The sequence below is a fragment of the Sipha flava genome, unplaced genomic scaffold (genome assembly GCF_003268045.1).
Source record: "Sipha flava isolate LNK unplaced genomic scaffold, YSA_version1 113_pilon_pilon, whole genome shotgun sequence".
Classification (NCBI taxonomy): Eukaryota; Metazoa; Arthropoda; class Insecta; order Hemiptera; family Aphididae; genus Sipha; species Sipha flava.
In genome coordinates, this window is record NW_020271732.1 from 877,632 (window position 1) to 905,070 (window position 27,439).

At 32.7% G+C, this 27,439-nt stretch overlaps 1 protein-coding gene and 1 non-coding gene across 3 annotated transcripts; one reads left to right on the plus strand and one right to left on the minus strand.

Annotated features, from left to right (window-relative positions):
• LOC112689903 (synaptic vesicular amine transporter) lies at nucleotides 1-26,924 on the minus strand. 2 transcript variants are annotated; one of them, XM_025563791.1, is made up of 13 exons: nucleotides 26,616-26,923; nucleotides 15,986-16,076; nucleotides 15,176-15,309; nucleotides 13,625-13,747; nucleotides 10,651-10,866; nucleotides 10,454-10,537; nucleotides 9,552-9,734; nucleotides 5,695-5,796; nucleotides 5,433-5,607; nucleotides 4,674-4,725; nucleotides 4,380-4,563; nucleotides 2,423-2,556; nucleotides 707-871 (listed from the first exon to the last, which is right to left on the minus strand). In XM_025563791.1, exons 3-13 carry the CDS (start codon nucleotides 15,294-15,296, stop codon nucleotides 803-805), a joined length of 1,443 nt encoding a protein of 480 aa, XP_025419576.1. In that variant the 5' UTR covers nucleotides 15,297-15,309; nucleotides 15,986-16,076; nucleotides 26,616-26,923; the 3' UTR covers nucleotides 707-802. The 2 variants fall into 2 exon arrangements, with proteins under 2 accessions (XP_025419567.1, XP_025419576.1); XM_025563782.1 differs by lacking the exon at nucleotides 15,986-16,076 and having other exon boundaries at nucleotides 1-871; nucleotides 2,422-2,556; nucleotides 26,616-26,924.
• On the plus strand, nucleotides 22,659-22,729 carry Trnag-gcc. Its single transcript has one exon. It is a non-coding gene; the product is annotated as a tRNA-Gly (tRNA).
• Nucleotides 26,925-27,439: the final 515 nt, after the last annotated feature.

The following is a 27,439-nucleotide window of genomic DNA, read 5'->3' on the forward strand; positions in this document are numbered from 1 at the left end:
ATTAATATTATTATAATTATAAAACAGTCTTAATCAACAAAATGTTCTGATGCTCAACGATGGTGGTCAATGATGAGCCGTAAAATACGTATACATAATAATATACGCTATTCAATTGTATCGTTTTAAGTATAATATATATTATTAAGAAAATATTATTTATATAGTAATGTTTTTAAAAACCACGTTGTATGTAAGTTACAAAGTCGATAGGACATATAATAATGTATATATGTAAATGTATCACTTATTGCGCACACATTATAATATTATAATATACGATAAATAGTTATTTTTTATAACATTATTATTATTATTAGGTTTACGAGTAATTAGATTTTTCTCAAAGTATTTTTAACACGCGTGCACATTATTATAAACATAATATAGGCTAGTTATTTTGTACGCGTAACAATATCGAATAAAGTTTCTCGTTGCGCCGGCGGACTATTAGGTTAGGTTTACGAGAAAGTATAAGATATAATAGGTTGTAATGTATATTATACATTGTTATGTTATATAAAGCGACTGCTACGTATGCGCCTATATGTAATAGGTAAACAATGCGATTAAAATATTGTGTCCGGCCACCGAAATAGCTGAAACTCCCGTCAAAACAGTTTTTCTCGTATTATTGAGTTGTTGTGCAACTGCGCGCGTTGTATTACATTGTAATGTTTTCTGCTATGACGTCGTGTTTGTTATTATTATTTATTAAGAAGTATCGTTGTTTGGGGAGGCAAAAAAACAAAAACGGAGAAGCGTAATTTATCAAGCGTTAGTTGTACGAAGTCAACAGTTTTTATTCTTCTTCTGCTTCGTTTTGATAGGTTATGTAACGCACCGACGATTTTTCTCCGGTCACCAGTGACTGAAAACATGTACAACAACAAGTGTTAATGAATAATGCAATGTATAATATTATTAGTAATGTTAACAATGTTAGTATTTTATACCGTAAAATACGATCGATTAATAACAAAATCCAAAAAACATCACTTATAATATCAACAATTATGTACAAGGTATTAAGTATTGGATTAGGAATTATAAAAAAAGTTGAAAGTTTGAGACTCAGAAAATAAAGATATTGTACTTATCCTATGCCAATATTTATAATAATAATTGTTATTTTGTAAGACAGTTTGTTATTCAATAAAAATTGAAAATTATCGTCACAGTTCTAAAATTATCCCGTCTAAACACTAAACATTTTTGTATCATATTAGTTAAGATTTGCCTTTATCTGTAGACTACGTTTAATAATATTCAATAAATTTAAACCCTTTTTATTGTACCAAAATGGTATCAAATATTTACATTTTAAGGTTCCAATATAAATAATTGCAATGTATCCAATTTTATCAATAATTTTTTCTAAATTTCTTTAATTCATTTTTTTCTATTACAAAATGCGTTTGCGTTAAATCATTTTAGAGATGTGCGTATAAATAATGATGTAGGGTTATGTGGTTTTGTTATTCTAAACAATGGTATACTTAATTTTAGTTTCTATAGCGTTAATGAAAAATGAAACCAATAAGCAAATAATGATTTTTTGAAGATATTGTTAATCAAAACTGCCCAAATGTATACTACATTAGAATGGTTTAGTATAAGCTCTATAAATTTAGATTTTTAGTAAAGCTTTAATAGATTTTTGTTTGACTTACCTAACCATTAAAATTAAATGGTTATTGTTTTGTATTTTTACAGTATTCACAAAAGTTTTTGAAAAAATTAATCAATAAACCAATAATTTTATTGATTTTTTTTGCCAATATAAGTACATAAAATAGTTACCTATGTGACGTGACCATATTTATACTCTGTTATAAATGTATTACAAAAAAAAAAAAAAATAAACAACCTTAAAATGCAAATAAATAAATATAAATATAATTAATTTAATACGAGAACGGGAGGTTTGTCATTTGATCGACTTATAATCAACTAAAGTTTTGAGTTTATTAACTGAAATCCACTCATGAAACTACGATTAAAATTATTTACTGAAAATTATCGCCTTAAAGTGTGTGTATAAATATATATATTTTACTCTTATTTTTGTGTAGATATATAAGTTATTGGTTTTATACTTTGACATTGGATGTATTCATAAGCTTCGAGTACAATTTTCACTCATTGCTATTATCTTAAATATCTTATACTAATTAATTGCAAAAGCAATCTGTATAAATCGCAAATTTACGAAATTATTATAATCTATGGAGACTTTAATTAAAATATAAATACTAAACAGTAAAATGATATTTATCACAACGAAATAATATAATACATATACATTATATATTATTATTGATTGGAAACCGATGATTGTCGATATATTATATTCTTTTTTTTTTTTACAAAAAAAAAACATATTGTATATTTAACCAACTTTAAATTCAGGAGATTTTATTTTTTTTTCTTCTTTTGTCGGTGGACTGCGCAGTAAGTAGAGAAGTGGAGCGTACAAGAAATTCAACATAGCCGTTCCGAATAACATCCATTCAAATCCAATTGTATTCACTAATGTTCCGCTTAAAGCCGGCCCTGGTGAAAATAGATTGAATTCTCAATTTTCTGTCGTAAAGTTTCCACATTAATAAATCGTGTAAAGACATAATAATATACACAGCTGATCATGATGGTATTTATTTATTTTTTTTGTTAACACATAGATATTGAAAGATATCGCATAAATGGTCGATTTCATTTGCATGGTGAAGACGAAGAAAGAAATAAATATCAATATAAACACATCATTTTAGTGACAAAGACTGTTGAAAATTAAATTTAAAAAGTATTATATTAAAAAAGGTTTGACTCTTTAAAAGTAGGCAAGCAATGAGATTGTTTTATGTCAATATCGAGAAATTCTAGGAACATAAATGTACAAAATTGTAGACGTACAAGTCAACCAATATAAAAAAAAACTAAATAAATACCTATTGATGATTTTTTTCTAATCAAATAATCAATTAAGTAATAATGTAAAAAAAAAGTCTCAAAAATTAAGAAAAAAAAAATGAATTATTAAAAATGAAATCAACTTATGAATAGATATAAAACGTATTTTTGAAAATAGGTAACGTTAGAAACTAGGTAAACATCGGGTTCGCTAATATTAAATGGATTACGTTTTTAACTATCAATTTATCTACTTTCAATATACCTTGAGCTTAAATACAAGTAAATATTTAAGAGCTTTGAAATAGCCATTAAGGATATCATTCAAAACAAAATTTGTTTTCCTATTTTCAATACAGAAAAAAAAACAGGACAGTTAATATTTACATAAATAATATTTAAATACATATAGCACTGACATTATGTATCACAGAATCGAAATTCCAACAAAAACCATAAAATTGGTTTAAAATTAAAAACTTTATGATTTAAAAATATACAGATTTAAACTAAAATAATAACTACTCTCTAAGCATTTGGAAAAAAATCAAATTTGACATTGTCTTATAATTTGTCTGTTACATTATTATTAAGTTTTGCGATTGAAAAATTTCAAACTCTCATAAAGAATGCGGATACTTAGTACGTGTATATGTTGAGGTGTATGACCGCAGTCGGTGAATGTGGATACTCACCGGTGCATGTCAACATACACCAAAAACCGTAGAGAATGTTGTCAAAATAGCCCTTATGCGATCATACACCGGTGATTGTGAACATTTACAACTAGTGTTTGATAAATGTTGACCACGCTTGAAGTGCGATGTATGTTATAAGATATTTTCGATAATATTAAGATTTAAGATTTTTATGAGACATGCTCGGCTATTATTACTGCTATCACTCTAGGTAACAATCTTGATATTTAACAATACGATTTTTTAATCGTAAAATTGCCAAGTACCTATATCTTCGTTAGTATTGATGCGTATACAAAACATAGAACAACAGTGTCTTTTCACGGTGTTTAAAAGTGTTATTTTAAGTTTTGATTTGAATAAAATCTAACATTATCAATCAGAAAAACGGAAAATATGAAAAACATTTCTTGTGAAAAGTTCATGTCATTTTTAACAAAAAAAAAAAAAAGAAAGAAAAGATAATTGTTCCGATTGAAGTGCCGAAAAATACAATAAATGTAGGTACGAGAGAAGTTATTGTTTAAAAGAAAAAAAATTGTCCCAATACACAATAATAAAATGAACAATCTAAACCTATTAATTGTCCATTTGTATGTCTTATTGATTATTAATTGTGAAATAATTCTAATTATATGATTTTTTTTTCGTATGCCAACATTCAACGAATAACTAATGTGTATGTTAACGAGTGCGAGCGCTTCAAAATAGAAATTCTGCACCGAAAGAAATGTGCGCATAAATTATAATCATAACTCACGTACGTACCGATCGTATATCCCAGACAAAAAGCCACGTCACCAATAGCGTATACGCTGCCATAAACAGCTGTGTGTCGTATGTCAACCAAATAGCCAAGCTCGGGCATCATCGACGAATCGACCATGCCAATAGCAAAACCTAAACCGGCGTTGGGCACAATCAAGTGGTTGATGTTTCTTGCGGTGGGTATCTGTAAAAAGGGGAAAGGGCGAATGGAAAAAAACGCACACATTATTTGATTACAATATATACGGTCTCGCGAAATCTATATTCTACGGTCTTAAACAAAAAAAATCTTACTATCATCAAACAAATTCCGATCACGATCAATCCAATCATTGCGGCCAACCATCTGTAAATCACATACATTCGTTTAACATTGTGACGCGGTGCAGATAATAGCGAATCGATCTCTTGCGATCGAGTCGTTTTATGATGTAGATAAAAATACTATATTACGATATATTGAGTACACTTAGATTTTATCCTAGAAATTAAATGTATGATGATTTTTGTGTTGAAAATTTAAATTTTTTATATGAATGCCAAATTTTATTATACACATTTTGTAAAATTTAATTTAATATTAAAGATTATCAACCAGTGCAATATTATGATACGAAATTGAATAAAAATAATAATGATTTAAAAGTTTCGTTTAATAATACTAATTTCGGGAAATTAAAAACCAATTACGGAAGAAGGAATTCTTTTATTTCGTAAACATGACATGCATAAATGCATTTTCTTTTGTTAACTTTAATGAGTATAAATACTGTGCATTAAATGTTTTACATATAATTTAAGTTTTATTTTCTTTTCCATTTTAATAATATTTATTTAATTTTATTACACGTACGATTATCGAGTAGTGTATTTTCATCGTTAAAAGTACCATATTATACATAATATTTTAATTCATTGAACATCCGTGTTAAGCATTTCATTGCAATTGCGATTGATTATTTTCTAATTTAAATTGTCTGCACTGTATAATTGTTGGCGTTGTAATAAAACGTCATTATTATTAAATATATATGTAAATGTATGTATGTATACCTTCCCATGCGATGTCCGAGAGGTCCAAACAAATTCGTTCCGATTAAATATGAAATACTTGCTGGTAAAAATGTCACTCCCTGTTTCCATCTTCCAGCGCCCATGGTGTCCATCATCCAAATGGGCAGCGACGGCTCGAGCATTGCGATTCCGGTGTTTGCGAAAGATATCGCACCTGTAAGTATAAATTAACAGGTCGTATTGTTGAGCGATTGTCTGTATTTCCGTCGAACTATTTTGGAATTAATATTCGTAATGTTACCGGCGGCTATTATGATGTACGGGTCCATAACCAATGATTTCAAGGAAGGCGGATCCGCATCTGTTGTGACTACTCCGGGTTGTAAAAGCAACAGTTGTAGCACTGTATGGGATAATAAACCATACTTAATTTAATTAAGAATTTGATTTAGTATTAACTATGGCATTCGACAACCGTATAATGTTAAAATACAATGTCAAAGTTATCGAAACAACATGTACTATTTGATTATGAACTTTTGGTAAGTGAAGTTTTAGTAGCCATTGCTAATTAGATTAGTCATGATCATATAATATATTATTGTTTCAAAACTTTTGTTTAAGAAAAATACAATGTTTAAACGAAATTTAAAAATAAAAAATACAAACATTATTAATCAAATAAATATTGTGCAAGTATTGAATACAAACCAGTATTGTACAAGACCATTGAAGACAGTATCATTATGTCATTAGGTGTATTTCCTAATTTATTAATGCATTTTATCATTATTATAATGTATTATACATGTGTGTATGAGTGCATAATATTTACTAAAATTCTAAATCTAATATTAATAATAATAATAATAATAGTAATAATAATAAATATAGTCTTTCTAAGCAATAGTTTTATCAACGTATTATAGACGATTACAAAAAGTTATAAAATGTAAATATAAATTTAACGTCGGAAAATATTTAATTAAAAATATATTATACTTGATAATATTTAAATATTTTTATTTAACGTCGAGTGAAATCAATTGCTTAGAAACATTGGCTCACTTCTAGATCGATAAATGATATGCAGTTTAATGCAAATGGTGATTTCAATTTTAAGTATTGACTACAGATAGTGTATTAATAATAAATATTCATATTGTAAAAGTGCTTTATCAAATTATACTTTTATACACACAAATCGTGAAACACATTTATAAGTTCTATAGTTTATGACAAAAACAATTACCTTTTATGTATATATACATATATATATATATATATTTAGCTTGCAAAATAATTAACTAACTAGATGCAGTAGACATACATGCAGTTATAGATTTTTAATAAATGAATAACTGTTCTAAAATTGAAAGCAAATCAGTGAAAATATAGATTTTTTTATTTTAATGATATATATTGATTTTTTTTTATATTTGTAAGTAAAACGTGTATAAGTAAAAAATAAAGAATTTACACCGTTATCATATTTAAAATTTAATGAAGTATGTGTATATTTTTAGAACGTAACCTAACCCACAATATATTTTTAAGAAGAATTAATTGTATAAATACATTTAATGTGAGTTAAGTTATTTTTTATCTGAAATAAAAAATGTAATACTTCTCAAAATCAAGTAAACGAAACCAGCTGATTATACAATATATAATTGGTATTAAATTGGATATTAAGACAATACATATCTATATAAGTCTTGTTAATTTTACAATTTACGGTTGAAAATTTTAATTAAAAATATTCACGATGGATAAACTAATAATGTTTTCAATTACAACCCCGTAATATCGGTAATTATATTTAAATTATCGCTCTTCTCCGTTGATTAAATTCTCGAAAAAATAACAGTTTTTATTTTTTTCATATAAATATAATAAATGAGAAATTATTTTACAATATCTCTAACTTCGTATTTTTTTCATTCATTTTTTTTTTTTTTTTTTGCTAAAAATAGAGAGTGAATTAATTAACTTTATTAACCAGTGACAAAAATACTTTATCGTACCGTATTCGTTAGTGTATAATTATTATGCTTTTCAATGGCTTTGGCATAAAAGTAATACAATATGGATCAATTATTGACCCAAAAGTGTATGTGCACGTAAACTACTACGCGTACGTATGATATTAATTAAGTCCGGCCGAGCGGTTCGGTACGCAACCTACCGTACAAACAATAGACCTATCCGTTTCGAAAAAAAAAAAAAAAAAAATAAGGGTCAATAATATACGTGATTCACTCGTTTCGTCGCCCAACAATATGTATGTACGTGTACAAGACGAGCACTCGCACGCATGGCTTAACTTTATTGCGTAAAAAAATTCACCATCGCGTTGATGAAATTCTATACGGAGTACGGAAATAAGTGGATCTATATATATATATACACATGTTTACCATTGAATGCAATTAAAATGAAAATGGCAGCAATCAACACAATAAACAACACAAAAGTCTGCTCTTGGCGTGGACGACGTATCGGTGATTTGATTACGAGTATATACGTACACACGTAGGCCACGACAACGACTCCGGTTCCGTTCGGAAATGTACAAATAATGAACAGGACGACGACGGTGGGCGACGACCGTATAAAGTTCGATGGGCGAAAGGTTTAGACCGCCACGATTGTCCCGATGTATCTCGTTATAATCTTGCGACGGTTCTGCGAGCGGGGCCCGTTTACAATTTTTATCATCGAATTCCCGCGCGGTGTAAAATCGTTGGAAAAATCGAAACAACTGAATATCACTGCAGGCGACGAAGTCCTAAAAATATAAAAAAAAATAAAGGCCGCAATATCTAAACATCGAGAAAGAAAAAAAACGGTTTTAATCCGTTGACGTTAATCGATAATTTTGTAACGAAGCTTTCAAACGGTTTGGCAGCCCAATACCGGCTCGAGTTGGACCGAAAGATGTTGGGCCTTGGATCTCGATGCAGGATCCGGTGACACTGCGTACGACTCACGTGCCCGACAGGAATAGTGGACAAACTTTTTCGGGTAGGTCGCATACTCGCACCGCAGTCGACCGTATATGGTCGCCGATACCGATTTACGGTAAAATGATGTCGAATCGATTAACCGGCAATGAGTGCGAATCGTATCGTACTCGTCCGGTCGTTTTAACACACGGTTTAGGGTTGTTACGCGTCCCGGGATCGCCGGCGCACCAGCGGTTTCGTGACTCATGGCCAGGGCCGTAACAGGAGGGGGGCTAGAAGTGCCTACGCCCCGGACGTAATTCCTGGGAGGGCGTGAAAATGAAAAAATTGCAATCTAATTGTTATAAGTTATAACTCATTACTTATAAGTAAAATTAATATTATGTATTTATGTATTTACTTGTATAACTTATAAATATAATTATGTTTTACCTATGTTGTATCTACTTATAATTATAATGTATATTTATATTTTAATAAGTTATCGATTTAAATAAAATTAACAAACGCTTACACAATTATAAAAAAAAATCATTATTTTTATTGCGTTTAAAAAAATATTCAGTGTTCTTGTGAGTTTTTTTATCAATTAAAATACTTAAGGACGAATTTTAAAGTTTCACCCCGGGCGCAAAATTTGGTTGTTACAGCTCTACTCGTGGCTCCGAGAGACGTCTCGGGACGACACGAACGTCACGGATCGTTCGAATTTACGATACAGAAAATACCGATTTTCACGGCTTTTGTCGTGAAAACGCGGCGACCGGCGAAAACGGGTAGTCTCTAATGAACATTATTTGGAAATCTGCACCGCAGTGATAATCACACACTCCTTATCTTTCGTGCTCCGCGTGAGCGAAAAAAAAAAAGAAAAATGAAAAAACTATTTTCTAAAAGCCTCGAGATTCTGAGCTTTCTTTAATTACGGCAACCCTAAGTTTATTATAATTATATGTAACACGTACTGTCACCAACGATCCTGTACAACGCTCAATCCAACTGTGATTTAAATGTTATGTACGGTCAAACGTATGCAAAGTGTATAACTTGCCTTGATTACTTACTCGGGTACTATAACTTTACAGTTTAAGATCGTAAACCGCGAATCATCACCCTTAGACATGATTTTAATTTTATTTCTATTTTATTTTTTTCTAAACTTATAGTATTATTCGATTAATGTCCGTACGTCCGTCTCCTAGTGCCAGCGCCGAGAGTATCAAGAACGGTGCGGTTTTCCCCACAAACTCGTACATGATTCCGCCAAACGGTGGACCGATCAACACACCCAAAGCTAAGCCGCCCAACGCTATACCCATGGCATTTCCTCGTTCTTTGTCGTCAGGGTACCGTTCGGCCAACATTCCCATTCCTACACGAGCATTAAGAGAACAAGTTTAACATTTTTAATTATGAAAAGGATTCAACGTAAGTATTTAGAGCTCGGACGTTTATGCATTTAAAATTTTTTTGGATATTTATGCATCAAAAATATTAAAAATATAATCTTAGAATGTGGACTTGAACTAAAAAAAAAAAGCACGAAAATTGTATATTTACCTTCACACATTAAAATAAATACTTTTATAAAAAATTAAATTTAACAACATATTTAATTAATTAACAATTACATATTTTCTGCTAAACCGAAAAAATGTAATGGATTATCTAAGGTTATTTAAGAGATTACGAGAAAAATATAAAATGTATGGTTTAAAAATAAAACTGAGTTTCTTGTGCCAAATAAAAAAGAAATATATTTAAAAAGATACCATTTGAGTAAAAACGAAAAAAAAAATGTTCAAGTTGACAAAGAACTGTCTAAAATGGTATGCACCTAAATTTATAATTTTACAATGCACGCACATATTACATAGAATACGTGTTTTATGCAATGTTCAGTAAAAAATGTGTCGTTTGATCCGCCATCAAGTATAAATCGAATTTATGGTTAGACATTGAACCGGGGACCGGTAGAAAAAAAAACTATGCAATTTCATAAACTCCCGAGCTCCGCATGTTACGTGTGAGCCCGTTTCGGAAAAACGGGCGCGGTCTTTTCCGTTTTTCCGTGTCCAACAACCGTTTTACCAGAAACTGTTGAACAAGACGATCCAATCCCTTGCAGAGCTCTAGCCAAAAACAGTACTCCGTAACTCCGTCCGAATGCGAATACTGTACATTATAAAAAAAAAAAAAAAAAAAAAAAAAAAACAGTAAACGTACGGCGTTAAGAATAAAACGTGAAACAAACAAATAAATAAACATTGAGAGAAATCGTTCGTTACTTATTGTGGATATGAACATAATGAAGAATCCGGTGAACATTGGTATGCTGTAGCCGATCCGGTGCGTGAGAGGTCCGACGATGGGGTTGACCATGAGCTGTACGACTGCTTTGGACGCGAACATCATTCCGACCGCGACTGTTTCGTGAACCAGATCGTCGTGCCTTTCCTTTTTGAGAATCGCTTCTTGCTGTTCCCAGGTCGTCGTTCCGTTTCCTAATCGATTTTGCAAAATGCAACGGCTTTTAATTGCGACTAACACGTGCTTACACGCGTACTGCGGGCTATATCCTAGACCGGTCTAGACCCGGGGGCGAATTTAAAGGGGGCGAAGAGACAATCACCCTCCCCCTGAATCCATATTTAAGGAATCGATTATATTTGAAATACACATTACAAATCTTTTTAATGTGGATAATTTTATAACGAAATCAAATTAAGCGTGTCTGTGATTACTGGATTGGACTATTTGTCGGGTTCATACTTATTGAAAAATCAAATAAAACACAGACAGGTGTTAAAAAAGAACTACACAAAAATCGATTCTAAGTGGATCCGGCATAAGATAAAAAAAAAAAAAAATCACAAACATTAAGATTCACCTAATTTAAATATTACCAAAAATTTGACTTGTAAATTTTGAGCCTGAAATAAAGAAAACATTTTAGTCGACCTTCCCCCCCCCCTAGAAGTAAGTCTAAATACGCCCTTGCCTCGTCGTCGGAGTGTTATCGTTCCGTTTATTTTTTAACGCCTTCGTAGTGCGATCGCAATTTTAACGTGTTTAATCGCCCAACGCGTCCTGCAATCGACCGCCGAAACACGGTAAACACACGTTCGTGCAACGGTCGAACGTTCGATTGTACGGATTTGGTGCACAACGACGGTAACGCGTACGCGGTTGCAAAATCGTGTCAGAGCTCACGCGTCGTAGCGCTCGTCCCCGTTCAACCGCGTGAAGGTTGGCCGTGGATGGTTTGATTCGAACGGAACTCTTCGCATTTGGTTTCTCGAACCATCCATTCAGTCCGAGGCAGAGCCGTAGCAAGGGGGTGGTGAGAGGTGCCCGTAGTACCCCGAGAGCAATTCCCGGGAGAGCGCAAAAATGAAAATCTTGCATTTAATGTTAAAAATTACAACGGTCAATAACGTATATATTGTTTACGAAATCTTTAACATCCTTCATATTAATTAAAGCAATCATTGAAAATAATATCTAATAAGCGTAATATTTTTAAATTAAAAATTAATAAGGGCGCATTATGAAGTTTTGCTCCGGGCGCAATGTTTGGTTGCTACGGCACTGGTCCTAGGATATCCGATGCTCAACCGTGACCGAAAAAAATAAATACAAATAAATGTGCGCAGTAGATAACGCCGAGTTCGGATCGGTTTGGTTGTCCAAAACAACGAAGCGTGGTGCGTCGAGTATACGAATTTTCGCAAAGACGCAAGATAAAACGTGTTAGCATGACCGACATGCGAAACGCGCTGTACAGATAAGTTTTCGCATCGATAAGTTTATCAAAGATTTTATCCTTAATCGAGGATAAACAATCGACGGTACGGTGTCTAATGTGCGTTGCCCATCAGCGTAAAAATGCGTGAAAAACGTGCGGGACGATAACGCACAATGAATTTAAAATACCTGACAACGCCTATTACCGTACATATGTTTCCGGTATATATCAGGAATATGTATTTAAACGATGTACAGTCGAGCCTAGGTATAAACAACATTTGTATTTAACGAAACCATTTGTATATATATTTTTTTTTTTTATGGATGATTGTATCCCCTATGCACAAAGTCGTTGTTAGTTACGTTTCGACTTTCACGCGTTTAATAATTTTTACAAACAATCATGAAAGTAGTTGAATTGATTTTGAAAACCGTAGAAAAAATAGCGAAATCTCGAGTGATACTGATTGGCGGCGAGAGCGAAAAAAAAAACACTGTCACAATACAGTATCACCGACGACGAAAAAACGGTCTTAGCTTGCGCATTAACATTAATGATCACCAATACGATAATTAATGCAACGATGAACGGATCGGGTGTTGTAAAAAATGCGTTAAATCCGTGCGGTACCGTGCGTGTGCGGTATTGTGTTTGTGTGGCCGTGGAAAGCGCCAATGTGTGTACACGATTGACGGTATCAATTATTATTTAAATATAGTGCATGGATCGTTTTTACTGCACACCCGTTGTGCACGGCAATGCCCATTCGGTTTCTCAAGTCACTTAATGAAAAAAAATCGAAGAACAAGAACACGAACCGAAGAAGATTCACATTACGCATCGATGGTGATCTACGTTCGAAGGGTCCTACACGCGGTATACTGCTGCTTATCCCGATATTATTGCGCACATTTTGGAGGATACCGCTTTAAAATACGATATCGTAAATTTTACTATCCTTCTCACAAAGTTGTACGTGACTTTTTCCCGATGTCCTTTACACGGCGTGATATTTAGGAATTTGAAAAATTCCACTACGTACGATCAATAATATGTAAATTAAGGTAATACGATGTCGGCCTTCAGCAAATACATTTAGTGTCCATGGCAATCTAATTATACTGTGGTTCGAAATCATTATACGCGATATTTTTAATTTATTTTAAAACATTTTAAAAATGGAAATTTCCTGTACAACTAATCAATTAATTAATATTTTTTTTTTTTAATTTAAAAAATTATATAAACTATATGCGTATGATACGATAAGCGTTAGCGATTCCCGGAAATGTACAAACAATAGTATTATAAGCATTTACATGTATAAGACGTATAACTCTTTAAATTATTTGAATATAGTAATTTATATTATTCTAATATCTATAAAGCTATGAGTTATTAAATTATTTTGTAGTTATATTTACATATTATTATTATTTATTAATTTACGAATACTTTACGATAAGTTATTATTTATTGCGGAAAACTAGTTCAAAAATATGTATACATACCTGGAGGACTCGACATATCTCCGTGGGGCACTGGGAATTCATTGCGTGGACTTGTCGGTATGGTTGCTGTGAGTGGTTGATCAGGGTGTTGGATGTCGTAAAGAAATTCCGGTATTATTGGAACTAAAATAATTCACCGTTGGATTTAGTAGCAACTTAACGTACAATATATATGTTGATAAATTATAATATTTTAATAAAAATTACACTTAATGAACAGTAATTACAGTCGAATTTAAGAGGACGTGATACACCAATAAATTAAGCTTAAAAATAATTCATTTTACGAGTGGCAAAACCATTCAGTGTTAATTCAATGCAAATCAATAGTTAAAAAGAATTAGAAAATTATCTATGATTTAGCGTTTTTATTTTTTCGATATCAAAAATAGATTAAAATGTATTCATATTTTAACATTTGTACAATTTTAAATTATTTATTGAGTTATAAAAAAAAAAGGAAAATTTTAAAAAAGTGTTCGATAAATTAAAAACTCTATATTATGGATAATATTCCATTTTTCTTTAATAAAAACCATGCTATGACATTATACAGAACGATTTTAATGTGGAAAATATGATTTTTCAGTTAAAAACTCGTAAATAAATTATTATTATAGATCCGTGGATACAATACGCACTCGCACGCAGACGCTCGTACTGTAATCCCTGTCGCCGTAAATATGTGGAGCGTTATACACTCGGGACACACTTTTGAGTATCACGTTCTCTTAATACGAAATATTCAGGATTATCTTTGTTTTATTTGTTTTTCAAAGGGTCACTGGGTTCTAGGTAAAAATGTCTAGCTAGGTTATCTGGTATCCAGGCCGACTCTGAATGTACTATTCAAGTTCAAAATGTAAGATATCTACTCATAATGGTTAAACATAATAGTCAACAGTTTCTGTATGAATTGAAAAATAATTATGTTTAGCATCCATTTTAACGATAAAAATAAACGCATTAAATACATACGTACTCGTATTTACTATTATTTTTTATCGCTATAACATTTTAAAGCATAAAGTACTGCGACATGTGATTACAATTATTGCTATGATAGTCTTAGAGGTATAATAATAATAAATTGTAGAATATTATTTGAACCATACTTTATGTTTTAGATTTTCAAATGAAAATTCTTTACATATTATCAATATTGTTTTATATGCGCAAAAAAGTTTAAAGAAAATTCGCATCTGTCCGTTGTACTATTGATTTATATGCAAGGATATTTTATGAAATAACCAGGTTTATAAATATATAAAATTTAAAAACCATAAATTTGTACTTTATTCTGTGTTTAAAATCTAAAAAAATAATATAATAAAAACCTCTCGTGGATTATAACACACGCATATTTCTACATAATATGTGTGTGTGTACGTCTTAAAAAGTCAGGAGCGGCTTGTTAAAATACACGTACATATTAGATGTGATTGTACGATAAAAGATTAAAGGACCCAAGAGGTTTCCATGAAAATAATTGGATAAAAAAAAAAAAGAAGAAAAAGCCGTTTAAGTTACGTGTCTTAATATTGTACTTACCCACTGTCGTGAGAAGCATGTTATCCAGGAGTAGAGCTATGGCTACGATCACCACGACTAGCTGGCGAGATTCGCGACATCTTTTGAGCCATTCTTCAAACATTCCTCTCTCCAAGACCATAAAACACCTATGCCTATCGATTTGTCTGTGTTAATATTTTCGAATAACAGTGTTATATGCAATTAATCAACGTAACGTTTATATATGGAAATAGGAGGATTCGAGTACATTTTTGTTAAAATCGTAACTCCAATATTGAGTTATATTGGTCATCGTATTAGGCGAACACATTCACGTATGTATCTTGTTTTGCGAAATTGAGCACATTTACGCATTTCAAACCGAATTATTAAAAAAAAATGTCAAAATACATATTTGATTACTCGTGAAATAACATTATTATTACAATATATGTTTATATATATATATACATATATATATATATATATATATTTGCATATATAATTAAAAATTTTTATTTTATATAATATTGCTTTTTTAGACCTACGAATTTTCAAATATTTTATTAGACGCAAGAAAATTGGAAAACTTAAAGACCTATGTACATATTATATTATGATGTGACATTGCCAACACATCAAACAAACTTGAATTTAATAATATCGTTGTCCGATGTTTTCACTTTTTAAAGTTTGCGGTTTATCATTCCTTAAAGGTTCAACGGATTTTCATTTTAATTTGGGAAAACTTTCATACAAAAAGATCAATATTGAAAAGGGAAGATTCCTGTTCGCGAAATACGGTGAGGTGTACTCGAGTGCTCCTTTTACAACTATTATTAAACAAACCTAAAATTCTGTCCGGTCTAATATACTTTTTCAGACGAGAACTCTGTAGCCCGCATACTATTAACGATTACTTTTGACCAAAATCATTAGACTATAAACAACAATAATAATATTAAAAATTAGTTATCATCGTACCAAAACGACTCGATATGGACAAATATTACTACTTTATTATTATTTATTATTTGTTTTTTTTGTTATGTATTCAATTTAAATCAATAGCGTGTACTGCAACTCTCTGCACCACCACAAGCTCAGCTTAAGGACGTACGTAATTTTTATTATTTAGTTAATACTACATTTGTTTTGCATTTTCCAAATAATAAAAAAATATCTAAATTCAAAAAAAATTCAAATCTCTAAATTCAATTACTACTACATCATGATGGTACGTATGAATGTGGGTGGGTGTGTGAATGATGTAGTGTAGATGCTTTACACTTACAATATGACATCCGATGTCGTGGTACGCACATGATAGCAAGTAAGAAAATTGTTTTCGACCAGTAATAATTATTATTGGTCAACAAAAAGTAATCAACATTAATCGTTGTGTGATACAGGATGCTTCCGATGATAATCGTGCGTTTAAAACGTAGAATCATAATTGTATCTACATTGTAATATAATCAATCACTCGCCAAGAACGATGTCAAAACTGCTCGTTTACGTAAAAATTAAAAGTTTTCACGTCTTTCGATGAAAAACCGACAGTTTTTTTTAATTACTTCAATTAAACGAAAATGTCTCGATACACGATCTAGTATAAGCATATGCGTGTACAATATTTATCGCGAAGTATTATCCATTGCACTTGGCGTCTAGATCGTATCGTGCCCACGTGTATGAATATTATATTTAATTAAATTTGTCTTTCTAGTCGCAGGACGTATGCGAATAAATTATGGGAGGGTCACTATTATTTTAATCAAGCGCATTAAAATGGTATAGTGTTGGTTGCGCGGTATGCGCTGCGATAAATATTCTAGTTTTACGTGATACAATATGTATATTAAATCGTCGTGATATTATGTTTACACCGTTGAACGACGGACGATAAAAAAAAAAAACAGGAAAAAAACGTACATTTCACAATAATTATATATTCAAATATAGCTTACTTCATACGGTCTACGTAACATACACAATGTTGAACATATCAGATACGTTTAAATGAGTAAGTAACTAAATATGTAATTTTATCTTATAAACATAAAACAGTTACGTTGACAATGTTAAAAACGATGTATATCGCTTAACTATATTACCGGGGCGGGAATATGGCGCGTATAAAATAATATTTGTTTTAACCGAAGACAAATGGTTGGTTATAAACGAAAACCAATTACTGAACGTAATATTATGATATATTTGTGTTGTAAAAATATTTCACTGCGCGTATTCAGTAGGTTACACTGTCGGGTGATCACTAGATTAACTATAAAGTCAATGACGGACGCGCGATGGTGATCTCAGGAAATCGTTTTGAAGCTAAGCTAATAACTATTTATTTTTTTAAGCAATTACAGAATCATTGTTAAATATTATCGTTTACGTTATGAAAGGTGTCAAGATTATCATGCGGATGAATGAAAACAATGAAACATTATCTTCAAACAATTATGGAACATTGTTAAATAGGAATTGTGCTTGTAGTCTTATTGGACAATGCGATGGATGAAAGGGGTTTTCACGATAAACATTAAGTGGTTTTATGGACAAAAAGAATCCATTAAAAGCTATGTAAACCAAAATAATTGAATACAAATATACTCGAGCGAAATACAAGTGTATTCGCATTGAATACGACTCATAAATAATAAAAGTTTAGAAAAAAAACAACGAAATATAAATTCATAACTTCAAAAATATTATGTAAACCGTTGGTGATAAAGGAGGAACAATAAAAAATGTAGAATAGCTATATTGAACAAATTACTGTGAGGAGAAAAAAATATTTTTAAAACTTCAAAATCGGCATTGTTTGAATATTTCATATAAATAAATTATTTGAGTGATGGGAAAAAAAATTGTTTGATTATTCTAAAACACCACGTGTGCAAAATAGTGCTATTTAAACGTGATTTTGAATTCGGTGTTTAATTGTAACAAAGCGTTTTATTGGTTAAATCGTTTTATAAACCTGAGAATTAAAATAGAAAAGCATAATACACAATCATGTCAATGGACATGGAATTCAAGTACGTGCGATAAAACTGTACCGAATGTTGCAATGTTAAAATATACATATAGTTTTTGTTCCGAACAAAAATAGAATACAACTGTTAAAATATATCAAATTAACAAAATTGAATTTCGCTTCGAGCAATAATGAAACGATGACAGTTAAATCGTAAAATATATATTTTTTTTTTTTATAAACTAGAAAATGTTCGTTTAAAATGTTACCAATACATCAAAATGAATTATGAATTTAATTGATAAGAACACAATTAATTATGTACTGATTGTGTAATTTTTCCAAATGAAATTCTCGTTATCTTACGTACGAGTTCGACTCGCATAAAATAACAACGATGGGTCGAATACGGAAAACAAAACGACGGGGTCACGACCGTGGCTGCGATATTTTACTCAGACATTTTTTTTGAAAACATGCACCTACGTGATCAAATCCGAACGGCAGCTCCGAACGAAAACAACGCATTGATCATCCGAGGATCGTATCCTCCCATTCAATGCCTGTCTCGTTATCCGTCACTGAATTTCAAACAAGTAGCGACTAATAAATAAAACGTATACACGGCATTAAGTGTATTATACATAAACGCAGTGCAATAATTACACGTATAGAGGCGGGAAATCAAATAAACCCCTCGAAGCGAATAAACTCCATCGACGCGAATAAATATTATTAATAAACATCGCAACCGACACGCGAAGGTTTATTAGGTAGATAGAAAGCTTTCCGTGCCATGTGACATCGAATCCGATTTAATTACCGGAGGTTTAAAACGAAAGTAATGACGTGTTGATTAGATTTATTGATACTACATCATAATGTGTGCCATCTTAAAGACGTATTCGATTGAATACAAATGAACAATGTGCAATTTCGTTATTTTACCATGGCCAATTAATTGTTTTTCGTGCGAAGCTTTCGAACATACGCGTGAGTGGTTTAAAATGAAATAAAAAAATACACGCGTTCAAGAAAAAAAAATCGTGTAATACTTGTAATATTTATATTAGAATAAGCAATAATAGGATCTCGATACTAAAAACTGCTGTATTCATAATGTCACCACTCTGTCGACGTTTGTACTACCTACGCACTGAAACGCGAAAAACAGCGATGTAATTAATTAGTCGAATCGAATTTTTCGTTCACGAAATTGCGGTCGGCTTTATCGTAACACATGAACAGTAGACTACCGAAAATGTATTTTTACAGAAATGTATAAATACATATTTTATTCAATGCGAGTGCTTTCAGTGTTGAAGACTTTCCCTTAAAAATACTCTTTCCATAATAACTTTTCCGTTTGTTCTTTTCGTTTCGAGATACAATATATATGTAAAAACTTATGGTTTTAAAACGAAACCCCGACTTTGTGTTTGTAAATTCTACATTTCATGTCTTCTACAGATGCATTGTGAATTTCAAAGTAGAAGTTAAGTTATTAGAAGTTTTAAGAGGTATAATGAACTTGAAAATCTCTGAAAACATTTTCCACGTTGGTAAACTCTAAAAGTACTTGAAGGGCTACGAGGATAACAATAATAGTCAATATTCCTAAACTATTTAGTATAATAGTTTTAAAGTTTCAGAACTCAAAAAACTACGAGTATCAGTGTAAAGTGTTGTACACATCCTATGGGATTTGAAAATTCTTTTTTTTTTTACAAAACACTGATCTTAAATACGCCAAATGCAACATAACTATAATTATGATAAAACTTTGATTAATTGTGAACAGCAGTGGCGGATCCAGAGGGGTTAACTCACCAAATCAGGATAAATATATATTAAAAGTCAATAATTTTATGAATTAAGATTTTTTTTTTTTTTTTAAAGTATGAGGGAAAATACATAATTTATATTTTTATTCATACGAGAAATTATTAGCCTTTGATTTAAATTAATATATTATACTATTTACTATTATCTTAATTCATTATCAATTACTGACTAAAATGTTATAAAAAATATCCTTAGGTAAAACATTTTTCAACCCCCCCCCCCCCCCAAAGAAAATCCTGGATCCACTACTGGTGAATAGTTAGATAATATAATTAAGATAATTTCACCCACAAATATAGTATTCAATCGAGTAAATATCTACGGTGCAAACTAATTGGGATATATATATATATATATATATATATACATATACATATAGTTGCACGATTCAATAGTTCTAGTTTATACTCATGTTTGGTCCGTATATATTTATTAGTAGAAAATTATATCAGTTCATTTAGTGAATTTTGGTGAACAATACTACGAACAAATTGGTTGCGCATATTTGCGTCTTTTCATAAATGAAATAAATGAAATATAAATGGTAAATGAAATTACCATTAAATTGAATTGTGGATACCTGGTTATCGGTACAATATTTCTTGTGAAATAATATACTTAATTATTAACTATACTGAACTATTCAGGATAAAAAAAAATATTGCCTTAAATTATGTTTTAAATATTTTAAAAATCAACAAAGGTGATATTGTAAAAATTTATATTGAAGAAGTTATGAGTTATTTGGCTACTTAATTTTTAATAGGATAATATTTAATAAGCATTACATATTTTTTTATTCATTTATATTGACGTATTTATTTTGTTTAATTCAAATACTAATGATGGGTAAATCGTATATAATTATAAATATTTTATTAAATGAAACAGTAGCAAAATAAAGTACGAGAGATTTCGTATCGAAGATGGAGAGGAATATTGATTTGTGATCGTGATTATTAAAACGAATTTTTTACATTTTACCTCTTTCGTTACTTTGTATAGTTAACACTCATTCATATTTGTTGTATAAAACAAATAGTACAGCATCCCGAGGTCATGACCGCGGTCCCCTGACCATAACAATTTACGAAAGTATTGAGCGATTAAAACGACGATAATGTCAACGTCTATACAAATCACCATGTTTAATTGAAATTATTGAGACAACTTCATATGCGAGATAATTCATAACATTACAAGAAGGTTGTTTAAAAGTTATAAATTTCGGTAGAAATTACAGGCATTTCTGAAAACCCTTATTTAATAATATTACCTTATTTTTAAATGTTTATATTCTGGTTAAAGTTGAGAAATAGCAGAGTTGTATATCAATCGATTTGGATGGTCACCAAGTGTCCACAAGATATTGGTAAATGCCTCATAAATATTAAAATAATTTACATTGCCAGTTAGAATTTTAAGCGAGGAAGCTCAAGAATCATACAATAACGACACTAAGAAATAGAGTTTCACTTTAATTAAATGTATATAGTTAATAAGTATCAATACAAATATATTTCAATGATAATTATACATTTATGAGTATCAAAGATAATTTTTTAATTTTTACCAACTTTTTAAGTTTTTCGACCACTCTACGTCGCGGTGACGTATTTAGGGGTACGGTTATAATTTTTACCAAAATATTTTCCCAACGGATCAGTGTTGATCATTTTTTTTAAGCTGAATAAAAATTTTAATAATATCCTGTGTACGCTAAAAAAAAGTCAAGCAACATCATGATCGAATCGGTTCGTTGAAGACGAATGAAAATCCGTGAGAGAAAAAAAGTTCAACTAACGACAGGGACGGATACAGAAATTTTTCACGGGGAGATTATTTTACACAAATAGGATGAAGGTACAATAATTTGTAACGTTAGGAAAAAATTACAATTTTATAACAATTAAAGAAATAAAATTACATACAATTATTATTTTACAAATTAATATTATACTTTATTTTTATAATTCAAAGTCAAGTTTTCGCTGTTTTCCCTTAGAAAATCTATTAATTATATTTTCTTATGTTATTTTTGCTGTCAATATTTGTATCCTAATGGATATTTCAGGAGAGCCGATTTTTTCAATCTTTTTTATCCCATGTTTAACCTTAACCACGATTTAAACAGCCTTAAATAGGAAAAACTTCTTTCTGCTGTAGCGACAGAAATTGGCAATACAACTAGAACGTACAATTATTTATTGGACAGTTATTTTGATCTAAATGATTTAATGTCTCATGATCAAAATTTATATTTTTAAACTCATGATAAATAACTACCTACTAATTGGTAAATAACTAATGTTTTTTTTTTTTTTTGCAGAAATGAAACAATGACGTGCGACGGTCAACGATTTTTTTGCATTAACAAATATAACGTTTCAGTCATTTGTATAATATTATCGATTGATACAAGATATAATGCAATTATTAGTGTGCGTTTGTTTATACAAGAAATGTTAACCGATTCTGTATGATGTAGATTGTTTATATTAGTAGATAAAAAGTCAAGATTTATTAATGATCAATTAAAAAAAAATTGAAGTTTTTCTTTTTGTTACGCATGAAAAAAAAACATTTTTGAGGGATTTGTGGATGGGATTTTCATCACCTATTAGATTTATGTCCAATTAGTAATTGTGCAGTTAAAATGCCAATAACTGCGATCCCATATGCACATAAGCATCAGTGGTTCAGTGGTAGAATGCTCGCCTGCCACGCGGGCGGCCCGGGTTCGATTCCCGGCTGATGCATGCAATTTTTTCTTCTTATCACCACATAAATGTGTATATTTTTAACTATAACAATATATATAAAATATATTCATCAAATTTATTGATTTTTAATTTTGTCGCAAGGTGATCATCGGCAAATAAGCCCTTTTTATATTAAACCCGGAACAGGCGTACACGTAAAAAGTACCCATTGCGTTCCACCGACTTAGCGGAACGTCACTTATCGCGTGCCTCGACCGTGGACAAAAGCTGCGGATCAAATGCGAATTATTATAATATTTTTGTACTATGCGATGGCAATGAAAAATTCAGACAGGAGGCATTCGTATGTGCAGTCGAAGAATTACAAAAACGCACAATCGATTTCGATTGTTGTCATGGGTAGACGACAAGGTGGTACGGACCACGCTGTAATAAAAACCTGTCCCGGAAAGAGTGATTCTCAAGATGGCCGATTGATGTTTTTGGCTTTTACCATTTGTACACATCAATAAAACATTTTGTTGGCGTATGAAACCATGTTAAGAAAAAAAAAAAGAAAAAACAAACGTTACAAGATCGCTGCGCGCGTTGTTTAAGATTAACTATTAACTGTCGAGGTGTTTTCATTGTTGCATAATAAATTGGAAACACGACCACGGATTAGTGCATTGAAAAGTCTGGAAATTAACGTACCAATACATTGAAAACCGTCGCGAATCAAAAACAAAACTCCCAACCGTAAGGTTTCTTTTGAATGAAAATCCTTTCCGCGGAACAATGGATTACATAGCGGTGGAACTCGTATTGAAGTGTAATTGTTTGTTCATTACTATAGTTTTACGACAAAATGAACAACGGACGGTTGTGTTGTGCACAGTCAACAATTATTGCAACCGAAACCGGCTTTTGTCAAACGGGTATTACCCCTCTTGAACGATCATGGAGACGCCTAGTCGGGGGTGGACTGTCTAGGGAGGCAAAGGGGCGATCGTCTCCTGGGTCCTCAAATTAATTACCCGAATAGAAAATGTAATATTAAATTATAACGGTAAAATATCAATCATTTACTATTAGGATATCCGAATTCGGATGTATTGAGCACAATTAAGTAAAAATATTTATTAATTAAAATGTAATAATAATTGGTCCAGGACAACAGTGTCCGTATCGTTATAGAACCAACGGTATGGAATGCGTAACGGATGCAAGAGACAAAAAAAAGCTATGAATAACGCTGTTTTGGTATACGATCATATTATAAAATAACGTGTTTATTGTTCAAAATATTAAATATACCATTGGCGTCTTTCATAATTAATCATGCACAACTACTGCGGTGCAATCACGCCGCAGTTGTTCCGAGCACATTTAAAGCTCGTAACGCAATAATGTACCGTAATGAAAATGGCCACGTAACAACCGCCAGGGGTCCGAGCGAAAAGAAAAATAAACAAATAAATCACGATCGACGGTGTGACAAACCGTGTGATGTACGGTTGTGATGTGTTGTACATGTGATGATCAACGGTTTTCATTCCGCATCTACGTAGAACGTCGATCGACCAGGACGCAACACGCAGGGGCGGATTGAGACCCTGAAGACCCGGGTGGATATAAGTTTTACAAATTAGCGAACAAACAACTCGCGTTATATGAGCAAATATGACTCGAGGCCCAATTTCTGAAAGGCCCGGGAGGGTATGATCCAGGTCTTATTCTAACGGGCGGTACGACTCGAATTGGGTAGTAGGAAAAGTCAAAAGGGCAGTTAACTTTACGATTATGGGCACCTTACAAAAATATAATTTTCCTTATAGAATGATTGAATTTCTACTGAGTATTTGAAATTCGTGTAATTTATAAACATAACCTAGTACCTAATAAGTTATGATTATGTAATTTTACAATCTTTGCTGCTTCAATGATTGATTAATCTATGAAATTTAAATTTAAATAGTGGTATACGTATAATGCAAAAGATCCGCATTTTTATAATGTATATAATAAAGTAAATTTTAAATGTTCATAAAGTTGTAAACTTTTTTAGATGTTGACGGTTTTTCAAACTTTTAGCCCGATGCCCAAAGCAACAAACTTGGATTTTTTTAATTATTTTTCCTCATTTAGGATATCAAATTGCATTTTTTTGCCGACTTTTGGCGATTCCGGAATAAAAAAAAATAATTTTCTTCGACATAACCCACTCTACGCATAATTAATTTCCACACGTGTTCATACTCTTACAACGATCGTTGTGTGCAAGAAAATCATAAGAAAAGAAATATTAAGTACTTGCGTATTCGTTTTATCCCATGGTGTTTTAGTCTACGAAACCGCGGTAATAGCCACCTGTGCAAATGATTTAAAAAAGAACGATGTTTATCTTAACGATTTTTACGGGTTTCCACGTGTGATCCTAACGGTAAAAGCTTAAATGCATGTGCGTCTGCAATACGAGCAAGACAAGTGAACTCTCGTTGCTCTGATCGTCGTCTGCACGTTTTCATGTGGAAATCGTATCCGTCTCGTGTTCATCGCGAATAGAGAATTACCACGCGCGCAAGTTTTTCGTTGGAAAAAATTCAAATAAAAAACACGTTTGCGCGTGTTTTATGCTCGCATACGTGTGGCGGACGACGGCGTTCGATAAAAAAGACTTGTAACGGCTCATTACAACTGAAATGCAACAAGTACGGAATAGATAGTACGCGATATAAAAACAAACAACATTTTACGGGCGGTTCCGATAACGCAGCGCTGGGACTTTTTTATTTCTTTTCGCTTTAACGTACTCCCCCGTTCTGTCCCGTTCTCGCCCTGAAAAAAAAATCGTGCTGCTTACGGATTTAGAATTGTTCATCATCAACCGTGACCCGCAACAGATACGTCCACAGACTACATGCAATACTACGTATAGGAGGGTACATTTGAGGTCGATTCGAAGAACGAAAAAAATAAAAATAATAAGTAGGTGGAATCGATACGATAAAATATAAGATTAAAAATAAACACTGACGTGTTGACGTACACTTTTAGTGGAACGTCCGTTTAAAAATTGAACTCGTTTACGTTTTTTGTTTCTCAAGTGAACACGTTCGCGTTCGTTTGGCCGTACATTATTTTTATTTTATACTCGTGAATCACCTACCTGCCATTCATAACGGCAACGGGGGACCGTTACAAAAGGTGTATTTCGCTTTATATTTATAACCCGATATTAAACATATTATAATCGATATTTATCGTTTATGCATGTATAAAAAAAAAAAATTCTAAACACGTTTTAGCGACTCTGAAAATCGGTCGAATTCATCAGAAAAACGTAAACGTCGTTCGCGTTCCATTTAAAAGGAAAGCGAGTGAGTGACGTTCACAAAACATGAACGCCAACGGGCGTTATTTCCAAACGCCTCGAATCGTTTTTCGCATCACGAACAAAGTGCTCAACATCCAATACGTCTCGAAACGGAAAACACTCCTCCGTACTCGATTACGTGCGCGCGAGTGGAGAGAACAGCGAAAGGGTTCTTCGAACGTTCGAACTTTATTAATCATCCGGCGATGTTTTATTTGTTTAACGTTTCGCCCGGGAAAATAAATGTTCTGCGTACGGCGTTGCTTTCGAACACGTATAGATTACGTACAACGTCATCCGGTGAACGCGTCTGCCGAAAACGTTAATTTTGTCGTCCGATAAGGTGAAAATACCGAAAAAAAAAACAGACGTATAAACCGCGTTTGCAGTTCGAATCCCACCGAATTGCACCGGTGTAACGTGTTTAACGGAGGCGAAATGAAGAAAAATTGAACGTACGTATTGCACAGCGGAAGGAAGCGCAACAGATTTCATTGTACGCAAATAAAAATTAAAAAAAAAAATAATATATATATATATATATATATATATATAGAATCACAATACCGTTTTCAGTGACTGTCGACGGCGGTGGCAGTGAAGGCGGTGGCGGCGGTGTCGTCGGCGTGCGTCTCTGACGGAGTAGCACGGCTGTGTGCGCGCGGCGTACGTGTGCGCTACACCTGTGGTGCGAGCGACGTGCGCGCGATCGGCAACGGGCACCGGCAGCAGTCGATGATGATCCAGTCGGGACAGCCAACCGCCGGGTGCAGAGCCCGGGGACCGTGTGCGTGCGGTACGTCCGATGTGCTTAAACGTTAAGCCCGACCGATCATCGGTGGTACGTCAGGCACAAGCAGCAGCAGCGACTTAACGCGTCGAGCACTTTGACGCCCTCCCCGTCGACCGTGGCGCTCGGCGGCCGCCCATCAACGGTCGTCACCCGCCCGCACACGTCCACAGCGCGCGCTACCCCATCCGTATCACCGTGGTCGTCGTCGTACGTGGATACCGTCCCGTCCGGTGCCCGTCCAGTGCCAAGTCTCAAGCGTCCCCCCCACCACCACGGGACCACGTCTCTTTGTCTCTCGTACACGCGCGCGCGAGCCCGCCCCCGTAGGCGATAAAGCACACAGCCCTAACCTTCCGCGGCCACCTCCACACCCCTCCAGAACTCGAGATGAAGCGTTCCTCCTCCCCGTGCTCCTCGCTCGCGTCACCCTCTCTCGCCGACTTCCTTCGTTCCCGGCTCGCTTCGACCACCTAACCCACTGCGGCTTTTCGCGACCACTATAACGCCCGCCGCTGCCGGTCCGTTTCCATCAGGTCGTCCGTCGGCCCTGCCCCGTCCGCGGCCACGCTCGAACTTGTTGAATAGACAATTAATTAAA

What these genes read in the sequence shown, in the direction of transcription:
- LOC112689903 (XM_025563782.1), bottom strand. Translation starts at nt 15,296, where the DNA reads ATGGTCTTGGAGAGAGGAATGTTTGAAGAATGGCTCAAAAGATGTCGC. An exon ending in AGATATGTCGAGTCCTCCAG is followed by an intron (nt 10,867 to 13,624) that starts GTATGTATACAT and finishes AAAATCGATTAG; the next exon opens with GAAACGGAACGACGACCTGG. An exon ending in TTGTCTGGGATATACGATCG is followed by an intron (nt 2,557 to 4,379) that starts GTACGTACGTGA and finishes TATTTTCACCAG; the next exon opens with GGCCGGCTTTAAGCGGAACA.